We start from the raw sequence: 12,660 nt of genomic DNA on the forward strand, positions 1-12,660 counted from the left end.
CCAAAGCGTCCCGTGTTTGAACATTTGAATGATGTCTCTACGTTGTAGTGCAGCCGAGCAAAAGTCAGCATATTAACCTCATAGCATCAGCTAATAGAGCACAAAAACATAGTGAGTTCATGTCTACGTGATGCAATATTAGCATTTTAGGCTTCTCTGCAAAATGCTAATGATGCTAGTATGTTAGCATCTTAGCATGATGTTAGCATCTTCTGGTTCTGTCTAAGTTGGTTCTGGTTATGTCTGAGGTGGCTCTGGTTATATCGCATTCACTCTTAGGCTCCCCCTTAGGAATGCACAGGATTTGTGTTGTCATGGTAACAAGCCTCATGTTAATGGTTGGGCAAATTTTCCAGATTCTAAGGCAGTTACAACACTGTTGGAGTGTGTGATTGGTGATGGAGTAAGAGGGAGGCACACCAGAGAAATCAAAGAAGAGGGACTACATGAGGCTTTCTCAATCTGAAGCCATGATTGAGATTGGCTATTGGTGTGGCACCAGTTCAATATTGTTCTAATGTTTGCAGCCCAATAATAGAGCAAAAAGTTAGGTAGAACTAAGCCGCCCAACTCCTTGGGTTTTTGTTGGATTTCTTTTTCGATCCTAGGGGTGCTCTTGTTCCAGATGAATTGTGAGATTGAGCTATCAAGAGAGTGGAAAAATTATTTAGAGTATACAGTCGTAGTATACATTGGAAGAGATATAAGAACTTGGGCAGTACATTCATTTTAATACAATTTATCCGACCAGCGTGAGACAGAGGTAAGAGAGACCAACGGTGGATATCTTGGGACAGCCTGGCTAAGAGAGGGGAAAAGTTAGAATAAAATATTCCTTGTTTTTTGGTTACACAGACACCCAAATATTTAAAGTGCTCCGCAGACATTCTGAATGGTAACTTTGAGAGAGGATAGGCTGTGGCTGCACCATTGATCAGTTCACTTTTATGCAAATTTAATTTATAACCTGAGATGTGCCCAAAATCTTTCAACACCTTTAGTACTAGGGGGATAGATTTGTCTGGGTGGGAAAAGAAGACCAGGATGTCGTCGGTGTACAAGGAAAGTTTATGTTCTATGCCACCTCTTGATATGCCCAGCATCTGACTAGACCTGAGGGTTACTGCTAGAGGTTCGATGGCAATGGCAAACAGTAGAGGAGAGAGTGGCCAGCCCTGTCGGGTACCACGTTCGAAGGTGAAATAGTTAGAATAGTCATTATCTGTGTGCACACAAGCAAGAGGGGATGTATATAAAAGCTTAATCCATTATGAATGTATTGCCAAAGCCAAAACATTTCAGTGAATAAAAGAAGTAAGGCCACTCTACCCGGTCAAATGCTTTTTCAGCATCCATTGAAATGACCAACTCAGAGGCATCAGAGGTTGTGGGTGAATACAGAATATCAAATAGTCGTTTGACATTATGAAATGAGTGTCTATTCTTTACAAACCCTGTCTGATCCGAGGCTATAATAGTTGGAAGGATACACTCCAGTCGCCTAGCCAGCATTTTAACTAGTAGTTTGACGTCTGCACAAAGCAAAGAGATGGGGTGATAATTACTACAAGACAGTGGATCTTTATCCTTTTTTAATATAAGAGAGATAGTAGTCTGACGTAATCTGAGGGGGAGAATGCCACTTTGCAGTGATTCATTAAACATATTATGTAGTAGTGGGGACAGTGTATCTGTAAATGTTTTCAGAAAATTTGCCGGGAAACCATCCGGACCAGAACACCTGTTATTCTGCATAGCCATCAAAGCATTTCTAAGTTAATTTATTGTAAATGGTGCATCCAGACTAGATGCCACTTCAGAATTGAGGGAAGGGATATTTAAAAAAGTGTTTGTATTGCATTTCGCTATCTGGGCTCTCAGAGGTGAAATATAAAAGTCTCTAAATTGATTGTTAATGGTTTGAGGATTAATGGTTGATCCAAAATCTCTGTTAATTTGGGTGATGTGCGTTGATGAGGAGGACTACCGTATTTGGTGAGCAAGCAGTTTACTTGGTTTATCTCCAAACTCATATTTGTGGCGTGACTCTCATCGCTGTCTCATTGGAGACCAGAATATCATATTCTTCCTTCTTTGTCAGCAGTTCTTTTAAAAGATCCGCATCAGGTGTGTCTGCACACTTTGACTGCAGCTCTGATATATCCTTAGATCGAGAGATCTTCTTTTCCCTTGCAATCTTTTTCTGATAGACTGAATAAGATATTATTTTTCCTCTTAAGTAAGCTTTACATGACTCCCAAATAGCTGCTGCAGACACATCTGGTTTAATATTAGTAGATATAAAAAGATCAATACGACTGTTAATAGTACTGATAAAGTTGGCGTCAGAAAGTAACAACATATTAAAGTGCCAGGGAGAGCGGGAGAGAGATCTGCCAGGGAGGGAGACATCCATGACAACCGATGCATGGTCGGAAATAACAATGGGATTGTACAAATACGACTGGACAGAGGAGAGGAGTTTATTATCAATGAGAAAGAGATCTATTTGTGAGAATGTGCCATGGACATGAGAGAAAAATTAAAACCGCTTGGTGCACGAATTAAAAAAACACCAGGCGCCTGAGACTGCATATTGTTCCATGAAGAGTTGGATTACTTTAGATGATTTAGATGGAGCACAAGGCTTGTGAGATGAACGATCAAGTGAGGGATCAAGACAGCAGTTGAAGTCACCACCAAGGATAAGTTGGTGAGAGTTTAGGTCAGGAAGAGAGAAAAAAAATTCTTAAAGTTCTCATTATCCCAAATTGGGCCATACACATTTGCCAACACCAAATTATTGCCTCCAATCCTACCTGTAATAATTTTATAACGTCTATGAGGGTCCGAGATGACAGAGGACATTGAGAAAGGAACAGATTTATGAATAAGAATTGCCACTCCACGGGCCTTACTAGAGAATGATGAGTGGAAGAGTTGGCCGACCCAATTAGATGTGATCTAATGGCTTAAGGTGAGTCTCTTGTAAAAAGGTTATTTTAGTGTTTAAGGATTTAAGATGGTTAATCACTTTGTTGCGCTTGACAGGAGAATTCAGGCTGTTAACATTCCAACTGGTGAATCTAATAGCACCACCAGATATGGAGACTATACTAACCATCATACCGTGCTTGGCGATGTAAATTAAAATATTGCCCCCGTCCACCCCCACCTAAACGTCAGAGAGCGGGAACAAAGCACCTGCCTGGGTTTGACACTATGAGTTGCAGTCGTAGCACATAAATGATGAAAGACAAAATAACTAAAAAAACGCACAATAAAACAAAGCTTAGAAAACACAGACAAAAACACACCACCCTCCACGAAAGATACCCACTGAAGTGCAATAGGCATTTTCGAATATTATTTTGAACACATGTTCTACTATTAAACAGTGAAACATGAAACTCTAAGCCAGGCTGCTAGCTAGCTCATTAGTAGTGTGGAGAACGTGAAAGGTATCTGAAACTCCTTATTGCTAGGTTTAGCTGCACCCAGCACAAGCACGAGCGCACACTATGAGGAAACAACACTGAACTGACTGAACTTTAAGAAGAAAACTTTGCATACAGGCATACATTATAGGCACTTAACAAAACTGGCTTACTTATTACTCAAGTCCTGGACAAACTTGTCAGCCTCCGAATCAGACTGGATTGACATTTTCTCACCGTTGGGGAGGGTGAAACGGAGCTTGGACGGGTACAGGAGAGCCGGTTTATATCCAAGCTTGTACAGTTCCGCCATGGAGATTTTGTACTCTGCTCTTCGCCGCAGCACGTCAGGACTGTAATCCTCGTAAAATTGGATCTTATGCTGCTTGTAGAACAGATCACCCCGTCTGCGAGCTTCGCGGATGAGCAGATCTTTTATTTGGAAGTGGTGGAGTCGTATGATGACAGGTCGGGTTTCTTCTCCTGCAGGAGGCTTGGGTACGAGGCTCCGATGTGGACGGTCGAGCTCAGGTGGTGAAGAGAGGACCTCCATGCCAAAGACATCAACTAGTAGTTGGGAAAAGAACGCAGTAGGTCGTGGGCCTTCAAGCGACTCCGGTAGGCCAATGATCCTGATGTTTTTGCGCCTGCTGCGTCCCTCCAGGTTGACTAGCTTAGCTTTCAGCGACTCGTTATCGTGTTGGAGAGTAGAACAAGCTGTTTCAAGTTGTTGGAGACGGTCCACCTTATTAGAGTTTTCTTCTAAAGAGCTGATCCGCCGCCCATGGTCTGTAACAGCTGAGAGTAAGCCGTCCAGTGTGTTCGTCATTTCCCCAAAAAGATGATTTAAAATCCGCAGCCAGAGCTTTCCTATGCTCTTCTAGTAGTGAGCTAAGTTCTGTCATGGTGATGCTAGCAGAAGAACAGTCTTTATCTTGTTTAGCTTTTATTTTAGACATTGTGCATGCAAAAGTAGTCAGCACAGATATCTAGCCTATTGCAAACAAAAAAAAAAACGTGATAGTAGAGGTTTAAAAGTTAAAGTGAAAAAATTCAGTCATGGGAGCTAGCTGCGCTCACGTCCACTCTACTCACATCGCATACCGGAAACCCACTACATGTATTCTGACAACGCTGCAAGAATATCCATATCCAGTTGTTTAATTAATAGTCAAATGTATAATGTAATGTATATGATAACATGCATTTGGGCATAAAATATCAAATCACTGAGATTGTTTATTTATTTCAGTATAGAGCGTGCTGCTGAGGAACATTGTTTTACAGCCTAGATTGGCTCACTTTTAATCTATGGGTTACATCTGATAGAGCTTGGCATCACTATGACAAAGCTTTTCAGCAAAATGATGACCAAAGCTGTTTTGTATCTTTGACTGGACTCAAAGATACAGTAGGAACTCATTGATGTGGTTCAGTCTACACACCGTGATAGAAAAATGTATATTTAGTCACTATTACTTGTAGTCACTTTCTGTGTGTATTGAGTAATATTTAGGATATTGTTGAAAGGAAAATGTGAAATTGGAATGAAATAATGCTTTTGATGTCTTGAAAAATAGTCCTTTTTTAAGTGGGTTGTGGTGCAACTTTAAGCAAACATTATTGGTCTAGTTAAACTTGCAAAACAGCTTGAAAGGGTGAGGGTGAGTCATAGACGTTCAGTGTATTGAAGACTGTTGAATAGACACATGGGAATCAAATAACCCTTGACTGACAGAAAATTAGAACCCAGCTGCTGTGGCTGCTGGAGACAAATGGATTCATGAGGTGCTATGGACTGCAGATCCTAACCTGGTGATCACACATTCTGGTGTGTAGATGTGTCTATTAACCTTTTTTTGGGGGGGCAGTAATTGTATCTGTCAGAGCTGTTTAATCACCGTTGCAGCACTCACCACTGTCACTTTCACTTTGCTTTGCTAAATCAGCCGGCTCCTGCTCGCTCTGTTTCACATTCTTCTTTGCTGCCTTTAAAACTAACTTTTATAACTACGGTGTCACCAGCGAGGAGCAAACTAATCAGCTACAGCTACGTGAGGCTCGTTAGCATTTTGCAGTATGGCAGCATGTTTCATAGCTTATTTGCTTATTTCCCATTCCCACCAAACCTTTAGCTGCCCAACACCAAGACTGTTGAATTTCTTGCTCGCCACTTTGTTTATCTCTTTGTTCAAAATGTTGTATTATGCTGATTCTGTCTGGTTTTTCAGGTTACATACCGCCATTCCGACATGGGCCTCAAATTGTCGGAATGGCGACGCTTAATTTCCTATCAAACGTCCTGTCATTCCGACACTTTTTTCCTTTTGTGGTCAGAATGACGGTATGTTTTATTTTTTTTAAACAGCCCGCCATTCCGACAATTCCTTTAATAGCCTATTAAAACATTTTTTTTAGGAATTCCACAAACTCGCAAACCAACTATAATAAATAACTAGAAAATTTCTGAAGAAATTTTGATGGGTGCCAAGCTGCTGCCCGTCACAGACACAGAGAGACTGAGAGAGCTGGTAGTTGCCAGATACTTCAAATCCAGTCTTAAATATGAGATTGTGGCTTGTTCTGGTGAAATCTGCCTGCTTTCGACACATAAGGCCCAGTTGATCTGTTCAGAATAATGGAAAACATATGAGTCAGCGGCTGGCATGAACCTATTATCACAACTGATGTGTTGAAAGTAATGGAAACATGAGTGAGTGCGCGCTATCGCGCGCATTTGTCTCGTCAGCAGCTGGCATGAACCTGTTAATCTGTTCAGATTAATGGAAATTTATGAGTTAGTGCGCGCTATCGCGCGCATTTGTCTCGTCAGCAGCTGCCATGAACCTGTTAATCTGTTCAGATTAATGGAAATTTATGAGTTAGTGCGTGCTATCGCGCACATTTGTCTCGTCAGCAGCTGCCATGAACCTGTTAATCTGTTCAGATTAATGGAAATTTATGAGTTAGTGCTTGCTATCGCGCGCATTTGTCTCGTCAGCAGCTGGCATGAACCTGTTAATCTGTTCAGATTAATGGAAATTTATGAGTTAGTGCGCGCTATCGCGCGCATTTGTCTCGTCAGCAGCTGCCATGAACCTGTTTAACCATGTTGGCTGCCCTGCTGCTGCCCTCCTGCTGCCCTTCTGCTCCTGCCCTTCTGCTGCTCCTGCCTTGCTCCTGCTGCCCTCCTGCTCCTGCCCTGCTGCTGCCCTCCTGCCCTGCTCCTGCCCTAATGCTGCCCTCCTGCTGCCCTAATGCTTCCCTCCTGCCCTGCTCCTGCTGCTCTAATGCTGCCCTCCTGCTGCCCTAATAATGCCCTCCTGCCCTGCTCCTGCCCTCCTGCTGCCCTCCTCCTGCCCTAATGCTGCCCTCCTGCCCTGCTCCTGCCCTAATGCTGCCCTCCTGCTGCCCTAATGCTGCCCTCCTGGCTTGCTCTTGCCCTAATGCTGCCCTGCTCCTGCCCTCCTGCTCCTACCCTCCTGCTGCCCTAATGCTGCCCTCCTGGCTTGCTCCTGCCCTCCTGCTGCCCTGCTCCTGCCCTCCTGCTCCTGCCCTCCTCCTGCTATGTTTACTCTGCCTTCATCAGCCATCTTGGCTCTGCCCTCATCAGCTGTGATAGAACAGGGCAGCAATCTTGGGTGTGGTCAGCATTAGTTGCTATGGGCAACAGCTGTGACTGCCAACTGCCATCTGCCAAATCTGCACCTCACTTTGTCCCCTTAAAATCACGGGGTTTTCATATTGAGGCAGAAATCTGGAACAAAACGCTCGCTGTTCGAAAAGTAGAAGTCGTATCCGAATAATTCTTTCACCGTGAGCGCCAGAAGGGATGGGCGAAGCCAGCGGTGTCATTTTTATTCTTCTACCCCCCGTGGCTCCTTTATTATGGCAGTTTTAAAATGATTTTTCACACTGATTTCAGGGCTCGGCCGTTTTATAATGGGATGGAATGTTCCCTCTCTTCGCTCAGAGGGGATTTGTGAGAAATCTGTGAGGCCCAGCTCAATGACAGTCACATTGGGTGAAAGACAACTAAAATACCTACCTTTTGATGTATAATTTATTCAGATCAGGCAGATATTTTGGACGTGAGAGGCATTTGTTCGAGAAATTGCTTTTTAAAGATTTTTAGAGTGACAGTTACAGTGTAACTGACATGAGACGACCTCCTCTGGACACCTAAAACGTAAACTGCCGTTGTGTTAAAGCTGTATAAGCTATTAACAAGCCCTTTACCACAGTTAAAGCTGAGTCTTTCCTGTCACACACAAACTTTGAATGATGTGTGTGTGACGCTGTATGGCTGAGTTCAGAGGCCTCTTTTTGGCCTTCTCCATTCATTTTCCCATTGACAATTTGCCCGCTTTTTCCTATTTATCCGCTATTCCGCTCGAGTAATGAGAGAGAAAAGTAATAGCACACCTCTCCCCATCGGCGCGACCTTCGCTGCGGGACGAGTAGCGCGCCGAAAAACGTGACGGAAGCGGGAGAATAATAAGTATGAGCAATAGTAATATGTGTGCCCTGCCTTTGGCATTGGGCACCCATAATTATCAAAATCCCCTAAAATTTCAAATATCAAAATACAGGTATTAATGTAAATCGGGCGAATCTGAAACATGTTAGATTAAGGACAAATACAGTGTCAGTGACCTGTCTCAGCAACAAGCTGGAGCGAGCTCTCCACAGAGCCCATGCGTCTTTTGCATGCTGGCATCATGCAACATTAATAATTGCAATTACAGACGTCAATGACAGCTCACCTATGTCGGATGTCCCGGTGCTGCAAATAAAACCAATTTCATATATCAGGCTATATCAGGCTTTTTATTTTATTGATTTATTAGTTTTAAATCAATAACTGAACAGTGTTTGTCTATGTTTGTCGCTCCTTTTTGTGTAATAAACTATTTGAATATCATTAATTTGCTTTGGAGTGTGTTTTGAAAATGACCACAGACTCATGACATTGTCAGGATCTGACGGTATCCGACACACCTAGCTGTTGCACCACACACCAGATTTATAGTGAAATAGTAACAACACAGCCTTATGGATGGATCCTGAGTGCCATCATCATTCATTTTTATTTTTAAAATCCGAAATAAGCCCACATCCACCTGATCCTCCCCTCTGACTGTAGATTTGACCCTTAAATTATCATTCACTATCAATTTAATATCATTCAAACACAAGCTTGGAAGAAGAGAGAGAGGGGGAGAGGCTTTAATTATGCTTTTAAAGACTGTATCACATCTGTACACGTCTTAAAACATGTAAAATGCATGAACAGAAAGAAGGGACTGTTGGGTGTTGCCGCCCGTTCTTTTTCATGCCATCTTAATAACTAACATTTTACAATAGGAAGAAAATTTTGTGGAATGTAGTAATTAATTTACAGTCTAGAGAGGACAGGAAAGCAGGCAGAGAGAAGGGGATGACATGCAGCAACAACCACAGACGAGAACTCAAATCCAGTCCTCCTTCGACGAGAAATTAAGTCTGTGTACATGAGGTGCCTCCTTAACCGATTGAGTTAACAGATTACCTTTACATCTAGTTTTTGATAGAATAGAATAGAAAAATACTTTACTCATCCCCCAGTGGGGAAAATTCAAAATTAGTCAAGTAGCTCAAAATATTTTCTTTAAAAAAAAAATATATATATATATATATATATATATATATATATATATATATATATATTTACAATGCTTGTATATGAGAAGAACAACAACAAAAATAATATATTAATATATAAATAAATTAATTTGAGAAAAACATCAAAAGTCCTCCTGAACCTCTCAGTGCTGCAGCGCAGTGAGATGAGCCTCTCCCTGCAGCTGCTCCTCTGTCCTGCCAGGATGCTGTGGAGAGGATGTTTATTGTTCTGCAAAACAGAATATAATTTCCTCCTCATCCGTTGCTCCACCACAGCACTGAGTGGGTCTATCCTTCTGCCTACAACAGAACTGGCCTGTTTCACCAGTTTTTCCAGGCGCCTACAGTTTTTGTCTGTAGTGCAACTGCCCCAGCAGACAACAGCATAGAACAGTGCACTCACAATGATAGAGTGATAAAACATGCACATCATGTCACTGCAGACATTGAAGGACCTGAGCCGTCTCAGGAAGAAGGGACAGCTCTGGCCCCTGTACACTGCTTCTATGTTGGCAGACGTAACCACTCCAGGTTATTATCTAGCACCACCCAGGTATTTGCAGGTCTGAAAGGTCTCCCCTCCGTGAAAGCAGACTGACTGGCATGGAGTTTTAGATCTCCTGAAGTCCACCACCAGCTCTTTGGTCTTGGTGGTGTTCAGGAGCAGACGGTTATTTTTGGTCCAGCCATTGAAGGACCAAATATGCCTCACTTAAACCAGTTATATTGTAATGCCTGCATCATTTGGGAAATCCTTCATCCAGGGCCTCTTTTTATATGGTTAATTTCATCTAGCATCAAAATATTTTCTGTAGGTTGTAGGTCTGGACTGTATAAAAACTAGTTTAGCACATCAACTCTTGAACAATGAAGCCATGCTGTTGTAATGCATTTATAATGTTTGTTTTGCTGAAATAGGCAAGGTTCACCCTGAAAAAGGCATTGTCTTCCTTGGCATATGTTGCTACAAAAAAATTGATTGTGCAGCATTAATAATGCTTTAATGGATGTTAGCCTTCTATCACGACGTGTTTCAATCTAGAAAATGTATATATACGGATCAAAATTAATTATATCCTCATGGATCTGCAATTATTAATGTCATGTGCACAAATGCATCCCTGACATAGATGTTGGCTTTTGAAGTGAATGCTTATATCAAGTCAAATGGTCCCACTCCTCTTTCAGAGCAATCAAATATATTTGCTAAATCTGACAGTAGCCTTCTTTGCTGACTGAATTTAATGCCAGGTCATATGTACATGCTCCAGAACGCTCTGGTCCCCCTTTTATGTGCATTGATGTACCAATATAGTTTATTCTCCTCTAGATGATCAGACAAACTCTGTGCACTTACCAAGAAGAAAATTAAGTGTCTGTTCCTTTTTTCCCTGCATTGCTAAATTGTATTTCAGATTGACCTGTGTGATTAATGAGCATGCAATGTGTTTTGTCTTTACAGGAGGAGGAGGAAGAGCAGCTAGAAGAGAATGACTCTGTTAAAGAAGAAACAGCAGAGCAGGAGATCCCAAATTAAATCTGAGTGAGAGGACAGAGAAACTTCTGCTCTGTGGCTTCACTCCAGTCTTTACCTTTTCCTTTATAGCAAATATAACTTTCTACTAGCCACCCAAAGTTTGTACACAGCCAGCAGTTAACACCCATTCCAGATAGGTTAGTAAACAGAGGTGTATTTTCGAAAAATACTGTTCAAATGTTAATACTTTTAGTTTTAAGGGTAGAGTTTGTACTTTCTATGGACAGGCCTTACTGATAGACATGTGTCAGACATCCTGATGAAGCAGCATATAACAGCATTGAGCCAGATGAGCACAAACACTATCATGATCCTATCAAGGAAGGATCCTTGTCTGCTGATGTCCTGCTGCATCTATTTTCTTGCACTAATGATCAGACAGTGTGTTCATACTGACTATTCTCAGTGTCCTGTTTACAAGATGAAGCTAGCACAGCCCACAGAACACTTCTTCCCAGTCAAGCATGCCCATACTGGTCTAACATCAGCAATGAAATACATTTCATTTGACCTTTGAGTGGGTCATTTTAATTTTTGTATTTTATCTTATTACTTTTCCATTTCGAATATGTACTTTCTTTCTCAGCTAATTATTCACAGTTTATTGGTGTGTCAGGTTTTTTCTTTTTAATTAATCAGTGATAATAGGTGCTGAATACCCATCGAATAGCTTGACCTTCTTTTAGTCTGTGGTTCAGACTGAGCTCCTGGGCTTTTTGAATCATCCAATTTCTTGTGCACCTGTGCAAGTTGTGCACCTCAACATTTTACATGAACTAAGCCCAAACATGCAGTAAAAGTGTTCATAGTAGAATTATCGCAAATCAGCTGCTGCTGTATGAAATAATTTAAAGCTACATAAAGTGATGAATTCATAAAGTTTCTATGACTGTTAATGCTTATGGTTAATTAGATTTGACTAGTTCAAGTGTCAGTATATAGAATTGACAGACATTGATAATAAATCTGGCATAAACCCTTAAAGTGCCAAGAAATGTGAGATGCAAAAACATTTTGCTTCCCTATTACAGATACTAAATGCACAATAAATGTATGGATCTCTCAATCTGTGTGGTTCTTGGTTTGTTTATTTTCTGACTGACTACAGAGACGTAGTTGAATGCAAGTGCATTTTGTGAAATACTGTACTTGTACTGCTTGTACTGTAGTATTACTGTTCTCTACTATATTCATTGTTAAACTTAAGTTGGATTTTATTTTATTTATTCATACATACGTATGTATATAAGAACAATAACCTCAGCACAGCTAAATAAATGACAGGTGGAAGATACATCTGAAAAACAATGAAAAATAGCTCCTGAACAATGACTTACTTATTGCTAAATCTTTCCTTACAACATTTCCATCTGACAGTCTGTCATCAGGTACATGAGCGGAGAACATCTTGGCATCTATATATACATATACTCATACAACCACATTTAACTATCCAATGAATTTGATTATAAAAATATTTAACCAGAGAACTGATTTATTACTTATTGTTGAACTTGTTTGGTAAAATGATTTTGTTAAGCTTACTGCTTAAACTTAATATATTTCATAAAACTATTTTAACTGGGAAGACTGTCAGCCCATGTAACTCATGAAAGTCTGTCAGATCAAAACATGAAATAAAGATTCAGCAGTTAGTGAACAGAGGGAGCCCCCTTTTTGTCTCTGAGATTATCAGTAAAAAACATTAATTGAATTAAGAAATTTGTTTAGATTATTATACATTAAGCTGTATATAAGCAGTATATAATGTAATTTAAATTAGCTTCAGCCACAACATTAAAGCAATGTACACATTAATGCATAAATTATACAGATTGCTGACTTTGCCTATCATGCACGATGAGTACTTTCATTATAGCAACTCTCAAGTTTTCTATTTTGATCCTGCTGCAGTTCTGTGAGAAAGAAAATATGCCTTCTTTTAATTCTTCAGCCAATACGGCCAGTTCCACACACACTGGAGTCTATAGTTATCATTTTACGCTTTTTTCCCCCAAGTGA

The 12,660-nt window shown here is 40.8% G+C and overlaps 1 protein-coding gene across 3 annotated transcripts in view; it reads left to right on the forward strand.

Moving 5' to 3' along the window:
- The window catches only part of phf14 (PHD finger protein 14), a 147,752-nt gene extending 136,048 nt beyond the window's left edge, over positions 1 to 11,704 (forward strand). For 2 of the 3 annotated variants that reach the window (XM_072370805.1, XM_072370806.1), the window contains exons 18-19: positions 3,927 to 4,055; positions 10,564 to 10,652. In XM_072370805.1, coding sequence (XP_072226906.1) covers positions 3,927 to 4,031 — 105 coding nt within the window. In that variant the 3' untranslated portion in view covers positions 4,032 to 4,055; positions 10,564 to 10,652. Of the gene's footprint in view, positions 1 to 3,926; positions 4,056 to 10,563 lie in introns of all 3 variants that reach the window. The other variant, XM_072370807.1, reaches the window with a different exon arrangement.
- The last annotated feature ends 956 nt before the right edge of the window (positions 11,705 to 12,660 follow it).

The sequence above is a fragment of the Leuresthes tenuis genome, unplaced genomic scaffold (genome assembly GCF_036924035.1).
Source record: "Leuresthes tenuis unplaced genomic scaffold, fLeuTen1.0.hap1 SCAF_18, whole genome shotgun sequence".
Classification (NCBI taxonomy): Eukaryota; Metazoa; Chordata; class Actinopteri; order Atheriniformes; family Atherinopsidae; genus Leuresthes; species Leuresthes tenuis.